Here is a 12887-nt window from a genome sequence, read left to right on the forward strand (position 1 = left end):
AAATAAATAAATAAATAAACAAATTTGCATCCCAACTGCAGCCTCCCCTCCCTCCTCTTCTCCCACCCTCTTCCCTACCTCCCCTACACCCTCTCCCCCTCCTCCATATTCACTCAGACAGGGGCGGGCTTCCCATGGGTATTAGCAGAGCATGGTGTATCAAGCACCTTCCCTGGAATTTAGGCTGTGCAAGGCAATCCAGCATGAGGAATAGGCTCTCAAGAGCCATTTAGTTTATCAATTTTTAAAGATTTATTTTATGTATATTTGCCTGCATGTATGTATGTGCTTTGTGCATGTTTGGTGCCGGTGGAGGTTAGATGAGAGCTCAAGATGAAGTTTTGGACAATTATGAGCCACCATGTAGTTGCTGGGGACTGAACCTGGGTCCTCTGAAAGAGCAACAGATGCTCTTAACTACAGAGCCATCTCTTTAGTCCCACCCTTTAGCTCTTAGTGGAGGTATACATAGGTACATCTGCATATCTCTTGATAGTCTGAACCTTACTCTGTACACCAAACTGGACCTGAACCCACACAGGTCTGCCCACCTCTGCCTCCTGAGTGCTGGGATTAAAGGAGTGTGCCCACCTAAATTATTATGGTTCTCAAGCTGAAAGATGAAGAGCCTGTTCTATAGTTTTGGTGAATTTTCATTTTATGAGTGTAAGGCAGTAAAACTCATGCAGAAATCTGTAGATCCAAGCAAATCTATAAATAGTTAATTTCCTCCCAGGGTCTGCTTAACCTTGATATGTTAACTAAATTTGGGGATTTTCCTTTTCTTTTCTCTTTACTTTTTTGTTTGTTTGTTTTTTAAAGACAGGGTTTCTCTATGGTTTTGGGGGCTGTTCTGGAACTAGCTCTTGTAGACCAGCCTGGTCTTGAACTCACAGAGATCTGCCTGCCTCTGTCTCCCAAGTGCTGGGATTAAAGGCGTGTGCCACCACTTCCCAGTTTGGGATTTTATTTTTCAGGAATACAAAATTCTGCATAAAATCTAAATCGAGAAAGGAATAAGTAAATAAATGCCCATGCACTCTTTGGTTTTAAATCATTCTGTCCCAGAAACAAGAAGGGAGACTCAGTTTAAATTATAACCCAACAAAAGGCTAAAAATCACAGTGTGTTGCTAAGGGGAACAGTAGTTTAATTCAGCCTCAATGAAAATGTGGCCACAAGTGATTATCTTCAAAACATAACTAAACAAAGAATGTCCTAGGGAATTTATTAGCTGATTTTGGAAACATGTGATAAATGATCCTTGCAGCATCTGCAGGCAGCGCCCTTTACTGTGGCATGGCTGTCCAGAATGTCGCAATAGTGCCTTGAAAACCAGCCTCCATCACCTCAGTTAAAACAGCAGAGGTGCTATCAGCAAGATGGAGAATTAAACAGCTTGCAGATTCAACAGCAGCAGCAGCATTGCAACAACAACAACAATCTACAATGGCAAATATCACCTCTTGTCTGTGAAGTCCTTTTATGTGAAGTATAAAGTGAGATTCAAGAAGGATCCAGAGTTGAGACTACCTTTCAGGAAGGGGCCAGGAGAATGGTCCTGTGTATGCCTCTCTACACAGGTACCACAGAAACAACTCAGGAAAGCTCTGCCACCCAACCAGGGTGACAGTGAGGTCTGATTTGCATATGTACTTCCAAAGGTTTGACATGCCATCCCTGGCTCTTCAGTTGCTGAACAGATGTGAGCTATTTTGGAGGAGTCGAGTCTTTGCTAGTTACAAAGAAATCCTTGACACCGTGTTCATATTAATAGTGAAAGATTACAATATCAAGATTTTAGAAGAGCTCTGTTTGCCATCTGACTTCAAGCCCTTCCCCCTATCCTGTCTCCCACCCCAGCCACCCCCCCCCAATGCCTCTGGAGTCCCATTAACTCTTATGGACACTTTCCAAGGACCTTCTTACTTGATCTTTCTGAACTCTTGTAAGAGCAGCACTTAGCACATTTTAAGTTCTGTCTCCTACTCAACCTGGTCCTCCAGGTTGTCTTCTGCCATACCTCCCTGGTTTCTATCTGTCCACTCTCTTTGAGTCTCTCTTCTTCCTTTGTATGTCTTTGCATAGTTTTAAGCATTGGAATGTGTGTAGCTCATTTGATTTTATTTTTAGTTCTTGAATGAGACATCAGTAAGACAGTTGTCATTGTGCTGCTGGTTACCAAGTTTGCTCCCATTCCATTCTTTTTTTCCTATTGGGTCACAGACCCAGAGATCCACTCCACTGCTGAGCCCTTTAGATCCAACAGTTGTTTCTCTTAAGGTAGATATACTATTCTTTATTCCTCCTGCGCTTTCTTCCCATCCTTCCCTACTGTCTGGAATCGATTTGTTTTGTTTTAAGACACAGTCTCATCATGTAGCCCTGATTGACTTTGAACTCTTGATTCTCTTGCCTCTATCTCTTGAGTGCTAGGATTTCAGGTCTGTACACTGTACCTGACAAATACTGACATTTGTGTGCATGTATGTGTGGTGTATGTGAAAGGACCTGTAAGGATGTGTGGTGCTCGTGTAAGGATGCCAGAGGTTGAAGTCGGGTGTTTTCCTTGATCTCATCACTTATTTACAGGAGAAAGGTCTCTGGCTGAACTTAAGGTTCAGTGATTCAGTTAGTCTATCAGGTGTGTTCTGGGAGGGTTCCCCTGTCGTTGCCTCTTGCACATGAGGCTTACAGGTGGGCTGTCACTCAAGCTTGTACATCAAACACTTATCCATTGGACTATCTTCATAGATTGCATATATATAACATATAGCATTACATATACAGTATTAAGTATATATAAGTATTTAAGTATATAAGTATATATGTATATATATATGTATATAAGTATATATTAAGTATATAAAAGTATATATAAAACAATATTCCTTACTTCTCAACACTCTCTTTACTTGGCCATCATCATAGCATCTTTTCAAACATTAGAATAAAACACCCATCACCTGCTTCCGTATTTAAAGACTCCTTGTCTTCCTACTCTTCAAAATAGTTCATGCTCCATCTTCAATTTTACATGTATTTTCCTAATTTGCCACCCTCTACTAACACACACTCTTTCTAATGCTGCTATCACGTCTACATTTTTCTGTAATTGTAGTTCGCCCATGTTTACTACATTTCCCCTTAAATAATCTTACTGGTACCTACAGATGTACCAAGTTTCTTTGTTCCATCCTCTCTGAATGCTGTATCTAGTGGACCTGTTGATTTACTCATGCTTCAGTTATCTAATCTTCTGGGCATCGTGGTTGACTGTATTTTTCTTGCTGGACCTCATAACTATGAATAGGGATCTGCCTCCCTCGTTAATGTTTATTCCCATGCCTGGTGCTCAGGAGAAGCTCAGGTTACATTTTTAGGGTGCATATACTAACTTCCGGGAAGGAAGTGCAAAGAATCTGTAAACCTCTGTAGACCTCTGTAAAGGAGAAGGGAGAGATGACTGCTAATCCTTGCCTTTGTTTCTTCTTTCTTTTCTTCCTTTCCTCCTTCCACGCCTCCCACGTCTCCTTTTCCTCCAAAACATATCGCAAATTGCCATTTTCCTCCTTTAGCCTCCTGAATACTGCAGTTGATGCCATTAAACCTAACTTCTTCTTTAGAAGTACCTGTGTGTGTGTGTGTGTGTGTGTGTGTGTGTGTGTGTGTGAGACACCCTGAGCAGGAAGGGAGGATTTAGGACACTGATTTGTTATTGAGTAAAACAACAACAACAACAACAACAACAACACCCCCCCCAAAAAACCCTAAGCTTTTTTTTTTCTGGTTTATTTAAAGAATTATTATTATGTATAGTGTTCTGCCTGCATGTATCCCTGCAGGTCTGAAGAGGGCACCAGATCTCATTACAGATAGTTGTGAGCCATCATGTGGTTGCTGGAAATTGAACTCAGAACCTCTGAAAGACCAGCTAGTATTCTTAAGCACTGAGCCGTCTCTCCAGCACCCTCCCCCATTAACCTTTAATTCTGAATTATTTATCAGTCTAAGTAATAGATTGATAACTTCAGAGGGGTCATAGCTAGCACACTGTTGGGGAGGGGCACAAGTGAACAAGGTTGTAAATATTTTGGGAACTAAAATCATGTCTTAGCAAAGGGAAAGGAACTTGCCATGAGAGCAGGTAGGGAGGAAAAGGCCAGAACTCTTTTTCTTAGTGGAAAAGGGACAATGGAGAAGGCATGCTGCAAGGCACTAAGGAGCCCAGCCAACTCAAGGGCTGATCATTAGCATTTGCCCAGTGCTTACCAACAGCTACAGCTAGAACAATACTATCACCATTCCTATAAGAGGCACAGGGCTGGATAGAGGACTGGATCAAATTTCCTGAGCAGCCATCTCAGCAGGGTAATGATGTGGGGTGGATGATCCATAGTGCCAGGATAGCCAGCTAAAGACTTCTCTGAGGAGCTAGGGATGGAGCTCGATGTTAGAATGCTTGCTTGTCTGATTATGCATGGCCTTGGGCTGCAGCCTCAGTGCTGCAAACAAATGCACAGGAGGAGAGTTCTTTGCGTTTTCACTCTTGGCTTTATTATTTCATTTGATTCTTTAAACAGTTGGCTTGACTTGGGATATAAAAGGTTGCCTACAGTGCAACATAACAGGTGTGGCAATGAGTGCATATAAATATTAAGAGAAGTTGGAACATAATAAAATTAATAGCTTCTTTTGCACTCTTTCAAAATAATGAGCATTTGAATTGGGTTGTTTTTAATTATCTTCAGCAGAAAAATAGGCTGCACAGTATTCTCATTCCGGTTTTTGCATTGTGGTCTTGGGGATCAATTCCAGGGATTCACGCATGCAAGGTGGGCACTCTGCCACTGTGATAATCATACGAAAAAGCACACATTTTCTGCATATATAACAGCAGCTTATGCAAGAACAGTGGTCACTGAGGACCTCATTAGGAGTTACACTCATCCTAGACATAGCAATTCTATGAAAGCACACTAGTGAGAAGCATATAAACACCACATTGTCCAGTGAGCAAAGCCCTTTCCCCAAATGCCCAATTCTTTAAACAATACTCTCACGTTGCCCTGGTATGCATAGCTGAGAGATAACCTTGGTCAGTGCAAGAAAACAAGCTATACATCTTCTCTTGCATTTTAAAAAGGTTATCGTTCTGAGGCTTAAAAAATCTAGTTGTATTGATAAGACTTTCAAATACTTGTTAAAACAAATATAATCATGCATTCAGTTATACGAGAATTTGCAGAATGTTCATAGTTAAAAAAAAAATGTATATGAGTCTCTGTGTGGGCATGTGTACTTGAGTGCAGCTGCCCATGAAAGCCACAAGAGGGTGCTAGATCTCCTGGAGCTGGCATTGTAGTCAGCTGGGAGATACTCAGTTTAAGTGTTGGAAATGGAACCACTGAGCCATCTCATCAAAGCTCAGATTCAAATTTCTATAGTGATTGCAATACCAATACAAGCATGACCCATAACCATCAAATAATCAGATGCTCTTCATTATGGAAGATCATGTCAAGGTAATGGCAATTTCTTTTCTTTCTTTTTTTGTCATTTACAAATCCATTATACAAAATAACGTATTTCACAATGATATTTCTATACATGTATAAACTTGCTCCAATAGCATTCACTTTTCTATCAACATCTCCCAGACCCTCTCCTATTGTTGGTCCTTCTCTAAATAGTCCTATAAACTTCATGAAGTTTTTTTTTTTTGAAAATGTAGATTCTGCCTATGACAGGAAGCATGCCAGATCAGTCTTTCTAAGGGCCTGGCTTATTTCACTTGACATATAATCCAGTTCCATCTAATTTTGTCTTCCTGTAAATGACATTTCACTCTTCATTTATGACTGAGTAGTGCTCTATTGTGTCTGCATTCCACAGTTTCCTGATGCATCCATTTGTTGTTGGGCATCTACGCTGATCTCATAACTTGGCTGTTAGGCGTAGTATATGGGTGGTTTTTTCAAACAGGTGTCTTACCATGAAATAGTCAAAGGCAAGTGGGCAGAATGCTGTGTAGTTTATTAATCAACTTGTAATTAATTACCTCTCTGTGAAATATTTAGAAAAAGGTCTGTGATAATCTTGGAGGGAATACACAAAACCAAGTCTTTTTTTTGAGTAAAGGACACATTTTAGCAATTATCTAAGAATAGTCATTACTAACCGACTGTGAATAGTGACATTGAAGGGCTGGAGATGTGGCTGAGAGGTAGAGCATTTACCTAGTGTGTGTAAGAAGCCAGGTTTGATCTCCAGCATTTCAATATAGCAGTAGCAACAAAGTCAACCAACAAATAAAGTCCATAAAAACAGGTAACTTCCTTCATTAATAAGTAATAGGAGGGAGGAGCTTGGTCCTGCCTCAATTCGGTATGCCAGGCTTTGTTTATTCCCCAAGGGGGGTCTTACCCTCTTTGAGGAGTAGATAGGAGGGGGGTGAGAGGGGGATTCTAGAAGGAGAGGGAGGGGGAACTGGGGTTGTAAAATGAAAAAAAAAAGTAATACAATCCTTACTGTATGAGTACTAGTCATCTTATTTCCTGAGATGTTGGGAGACATTTAATAAACACTAATAACTGAATATAAAGAATTGGTACCTTACTATTTGTGAATGTAGTAATATTTTTACATATTGTCACCCTTGTGGTGGAATGCATATTTTTTTGTCCCTTGTTTTAATATGAACTTTTCTTTTAAGAGAAACCACTATTGTAAGAGTTTCTGGGATACAAAAGACATATTTATGCATTCACATAAAATATTCTAACAAAAAGGCAAACGTCAAAGCAAAGTTGTTCATTTAGAGATGGATAATGGTTGGCTCATGTTTGGAGTCAGTAACAAACACAGAAAACCCTATTTCAGGTGAGTTGAAAGAGGTGGGCATACCCTGACAGACTTCTTAGCCAGCTGATGATGAACTTATTTCTGCAAATGGTCCCTCAGGGGAAGAGCGCCTTCCTATAAGATTTAGGGACACACATCTGCAAATTTCTTTGTAGAACTAGTTGTATTGGGTAGTCTTTGAATTGTGTGCCTTACAAAAATAATTTAGTTTTTATTTTAAGTGATATACATGTGCATAGGCAGGCTTGTGTGTGTTTATTATGTGTTTATGTTGATTATGTGTGTGTTAATTATGTGTGTATTTATTATGTGTGTGTGTGTTTGATTATGTGTGTATGTTTATTGTGTGTGTGTGTTTATTATGTGTGTCTGTGTTTAGTGTGTGTGTTTGTGCGTGCGAGTGCAGCGCCCATGGACTCCAGAGGAGAGAGTCAGACCCTCTGGAGCTGGAGTTATAGGCCATTGTGAGTCTCCTGATGGTCTGGGGAATGAAGTGTGTTCTCTGTAACAGTAGCACATGTCCTTAACTGCTAAGCATTTCGTCACCTTCTGAATCATGTATCTTTAAGTTACATACTTCATGGATTAACAACTTTGGGCCGTTATTAAACTCTTTAGTTTAGTGGCTCTTAAGTTTCTTTTTAAAAGTAGTATCTAATTATTTTAAATGGAACTTAGGAGTGATTTAAACAACTCCAGGCAGAATCAGAATAGAGGGGAGAAAAATATCCCCCAGGTACCAAGTATCATCACTGAAAGCCTCAAAATCTACAAAACAAAACAAAACAACAACAAAACTAGTCACCTCAATCAAGTTCAGCTAAAAATAAGGACTCAGGGCTAAGGAGGCGAGCTGCCCAAGCATGAGTTCAGACTCCAGCACCTACTGTAAAAGCCAGGTGTTTGTACACAAGCCTATAACCCTACAGCAGGAGATGGGGGAAGATGAAGGCAGGAGAAAGGCTGGGGGTTGTTGAGCAGATAGTCTAACTAAAACAGCATCATCCAGGTTCAGTGGGAAACTCTGAACCCAGTGGGACACCTGTCTCAAGGCAGTCACAGAGCAGGGAGGGCATATGACATTTTCCTCTGGCTTCTTCTGTCCATACACACTGACGAGCAGACTCCCTCTACCTCAGACACTCACACGTGCATAACTCCCACATACAAAGAAGAACCAAGCGGGGTGTGCTGGCAGACACTTGAAATGCCAGCCTCAGGGACATAGAAGCAGGAGGATCAGGTGTTTAAGACTAGCCTTAGCTATGTAGTATGTATTTGTGACCAGCCTGGGCTAAAATCTTGGACCAAATAGGGGATAGAAAAAAAAAAAAAAAAAAAAAAAAAAAAAAAAAGATCGAGAAAGAGTTTTGAAAAAGAAGGCAATTCGGCAAAAGACTACAAATGTCAGCCGATTTCGCGAAGGGCAAAGTAAATCTTAAACTGTTGCTGAAGTGCTTAAGACAGCAGAATAAACCTAACTCATTTTCTCTCTTGCAGTCCACGATCCTTTTATCATAGGCTGTGAAGCAGAAGCGGAAGCTTCAGAAGTTCTGCAGAAATGACACAAAGCTGTGCTAAGGTTGACTTTTATGGAGCCTGATCTCCTAGACACGATTTTAGTCATTTGTTGCCAGTCAGATGAATTTGTGGACCATGCTCTCCGACCTTTATGTTAGAGGCTGTGATGGAAATAGTCAATGCATGAGAAGGATCTGAAGGTGACTTACAGAGCAGGACTGTCCAATACAACTTCCCATGACGACAGAACAGTGCTGACCTTTGTTTTTTTTTTTTTTTTTTGTTCAATATGTTTGTCACTAGCTATGGGTGACTTTGACAACTAAGCATTTGAAATGTGTATTGTTCAACTGAGCAATGCAGTTTTAAATCATCTTCCATCTTAATTAATTCAAATTTAAATAGCCTTTTGTAACAAGCAGCTTCGATATTGGATAGTACATTTCTTGGTCCTTTTTTAAATTTAACTTTTTTATTTTGTGTTTTTGGATGCTTTGCCTGCATATGTGTCTGCCCTCTCCATCAGCCCCTGATGCCCGGGGAGGCTAGACGAGGGCATTGGACCCACGGGAACTGGAATGACCGTGAGTCGCCATCTGGGTACGGGGAATCAAACTTGGGTCCTGTAGAAGAGCAGCCAGTGCTCTTAATGTCTAAGCCATCCCTCCAGCCCTATCATATCCTTTAATTGAAGGCTTCTGACATTATTTCCCTATATAGTCTGAGTTTCCTGGACCGAAATACTGAAATACATATGTAGGTTTCTCCTCCTCCTTCTCCTCCTCCTCCTCTTCCTCCTTCTCCTTCTTCTCCTCCTCCATCTTCTCCTCTTCCTTCTTCTTCTTTGTGAGGTGGGGTTTCCCAGGCTGACCTGGGATTATAGACATGTGCTATCATGCCTCACTTAAATGTCACCTAGGACTTCTAGGTTGTCCATGGATATATGATAACTATACAGCTGGTGGCTCAAATTGGTACCCAGTGAAGAAGTCTGGTAGTACTGTGTATAGTTACAATGAAATAAAGGACATAACCTGAGGCCATCCAGGCCAAAAAGGAACCTCCCTTTCTGTAAGGCAATTAATGTTCACTACACTTCTGGTTAGCTTGTGGATACCAATCATTTAACGTCCTCTGGAGCACGGGTACTTTCATAATATCATGGTTTTCTTTGACCCCACTAACATTTACTGGTAACTAATTTCTGCTTGCCGAATGTTTTCCAGTAAAACTACAAGGTCACATCTAACTAACATCGTGCTAAAAGACCATGTCAAACTAGCAGCAAATGATCAATTGCACTAATATTTAGATTAAAGCAAATATCTGAACACACTTAGATATTTTAAGCCGTTTCCTGAATTCTTGGAAAGATGTAGGAAATGTCAAGAAAAAACAAAACAAAACAAAAACCAATCCATTCGCCCCATATATACGAAGAGATACAGAATCCCCAGAGAGAATAAATGGGGAAGGCAGAATAAACAGCAACTTGTTTAACTACATTATGGATTTTTCATACATATGTGAGGGCTTGTAAACATGAGCTGGAGTTAACATGGGTCCTTTCTTAGCTATTTGCCAGTGCAGAAGACAGAAGAAGCAGATTAGGATTCCCTATGAACAACTGCTTTTCAGAAGGGAATATATCACTGCAGAGTGCCCTGGGCTTCCCAGAGCTCCACCCTATTTCAAATAGCCTAGAGCGGTTTTCCTTTGCTACAAAATATGAAACATGTGTTATTGAATAAAGCCATAAAATAATTTCAAAAACTCTAATTGCACCAATAAACCAAATGTTCCCAAAGCAACAAATACAACACAGCACACTGGATCCTACACAATCTCCTGGTGTGGTCTACCTTTTCAAATAACACCCACCTCCTCTAACATTTCATGTTGAATGCAGTACAGTTCCTTGTTAAAACAACAACAACAACAACAAAACACTTCATGAGTTAAAAGGCACGTGGATGGACCCACAAAGAGAGACAGTTATCCTATCCCAGGAGATTTACCTGTTGAAGAAAAGTTGCAGCCACAGAGCATTTCAAATCATCAGAGACGTGCCAGACTCATTTTGCTCACAGTTTTTACCCACCTGATAGCTCGAATGACGGTTTTAAGTGGCGGCGTGAGGTCCTCCACAGACACATCACACTGGCATCCTTTCTCATCATACACATCGTCAGTGCCAAGGGCTGTGTCTGCTGCAAGAGAAAACACCACTTAACGCCACCGCTTTCTGTTTAAGACATCCCCGATTATTTGCCTGATACAGGAAACTGGGACACGTAGAGACTGAACATACAAGCAGCTGCTGAGGTATAAGGTCAGCCAATTGTGTCCCTCAGTCTTTTTTTTAAACAATAGTTTATTTATTCTTGTTTCATGCAACATTGCTGTTTTGCCTGCTTGTATGTCTGTGTGTGGGTGTCAGATCTTGGAGTTTACACTCAGTTGTGAGCCACCCACCATGTGGGTGCTGGGAATTGCTCTTGGATCCTCTGGAAGAGCAGCTAGTGCTCGTACCCATTCAGCCATCTCTCCAGCACTCCCTCCCCCATTTTTGGGTAATTTCGTTGTTGTTTTAAGGATTTATTTGTTTTTACTTTATGTACATTGGTGTTTTTTCATGCATGTATATCAGTGTGAGGATGTCAGGTCTTTTGAAACTGGAGTTACAGACAGTTGTGAGCTGCCATGTGGGTGCTTGAAATCGAACCCAGGTCCTCTGGAAGAGCAGCCAGTGCTCTTAACTGTTGAACTATCTCTCAGAGGTTTGTGTCCCCCAGTCTTAGCCTTGTCCTTCTACAACCTCAATCTTTGTTTGTTTGTTTTTATTTGACTCAGATATTTTCCTAAGCTGTTTTCCACTTGGAGGACGGTGGTGACAAATTTGTGCTGATTCACACGTGATTTCTGCCCTTTTCCTTGGAAACTAATAGCCATTATTTAAATTGCAGCTGTTTGGAGTTGAGAAAACCGCCTTTGGACTGTTCATTCACCAGTCTGCCTATACAGAGCTCAAACCCCACGCCACTGGCCTGATTAGCCCCGATGCTGAACAAATTACTTAAGCAGCACATTGGAGATGGCTGAGTACTTAGTGCTTGCTGGACTGGCAATGGTGGAGTCGTGAGAACACTTGCCTAAGATAATATAGTCAAAGCTAAGAGAAGACCAGATTGCATATGGAAATCAGCTCCATATAATCCAGTCGGATGAACTTCTTGGGTTAACTGAAACTTTTGGAAAAGGACCAGGGCTACAATAAATACCACATTCTTGACACTTTATATAACATTAATAAAAACTAAATTCACATCTTTGTATTTTTATTTCCAGCAACAAAATAGTCAAAACCAAGTCAATGCATGTAACAAGTCACAGGGTATATATGCGTTGGAAACTTTATGCACAGAATGCTGCAAAGCTGCTAAATTTGAGGTTGTAGACTAATGCCTGAGAAAATGTTATATTGTTAAAGAAAAACTATGTGAGGTCAGGAATAATTTTATTCTTTTTGCCTGCTCTACTTTCTACAGTTTCCTACAATGAATACGTTTTAAGTTAGTAACATAAAAGTAGATAGAGAAATGAAAATGCATTCATGAGAGATGGGTAATGAAGGCTGCTATTTGGCCCAAGGCTTGTTGAGGGTTGACATATATTACAGGCCTTGGGTTGTTATTCGGTCTTTGCTCGGAGTCACTCATTGTCATGAATGGGAGAGATTTGCCACAGACTGTCCTGGTTTGAGCCAAATCTGATAGGCTATTGGGAGTTTATTCATTGGGACTGTGCTTATACTGGGAATGCAGTCACTATGGGTTTAACTTCAGGGATAGTGGCTGAGTGCTTGGTCTATGCACTCTGCTGGAATGGAAGTGAGTGGAGGTAGAGATGGTGGGATTCATGCTAATGAGTTTTTCTAGATTGTCTTCACTGTCCCTCTGACCGTCTTTCTCTCAAAGGGAGTAAGACGGTGATGCCTGCTAGAGGGATAATGATAGCATGATAATGACACCTGGGCTGTCAGAATTTTCCTCCAAATTTATGTGTTGAGACTTGGTTGTTAGTGTGATAGTAGGAGGAAGAGCATTGGGAGGTGATGGAGGCCACTGTGCTCATGAATGGGTATTTGTCACCACGTGAGTACTGAGTTATGTCATTAGGAGAGTACCGAGTTATGTCTCCAAGTGAGTATGGAGTTGGTCTCCTTGGGAGAATCCAGCAATAAAGCACCATCTTGGAATCAGAGCTCCAGCCCTTCCAGACAATGGACCTAATGGTGCCTTCCCTTTCAGAATGGTGAGAAACAAACACATTTCTATTCTTAATATAATTAGGGTGTCTGGTCTTTTGTTACAGCAGCACAGACCAAGGCAACTGGCAATCATTCTCTAAAATGGATGTCAGCTCTTTGGTGAAATCTCTCTATGTGTTCATTTTTTTTTTTTTTTTTTTAATAATGAGACTTACTCCACATGTTGGTGGCA

At 40.8% G+C, this 12887-nt stretch overlaps 1 protein-coding gene across 4 annotated transcripts in view; it reads right to left on the reverse strand.

The window, feature by feature from the left end:
• Kcnq5 (potassium voltage-gated channel subfamily Q member 5) overlaps positions 1-12887 on the reverse strand; it is a 491008-nt gene that overhangs the window by 13082 nt on the left and 465039 nt on the right. For all 4 annotated transcript variants that reach the window (XM_051204391.1, XM_051204392.1, XM_051204394.1 and 1 more), the window contains one exon: positions 10487-10595. In XM_051204391.1, the coding sequence (XP_051060348.1) occupies positions 10487-10595 (109 nt within the window). The remainder of the gene's footprint in view (positions 1-10486; positions 10596-12887) is intronic.

The sequence above is a fragment of the Phodopus roborovskii genome, unplaced genomic scaffold (assembly GCF_943737965.1).
Source record: "Phodopus roborovskii unplaced genomic scaffold, PHOROB, whole genome shotgun sequence".
NCBI lineage: Eukaryota > Metazoa > Chordata > Mammalia > Rodentia > Cricetidae > Phodopus > Phodopus roborovskii.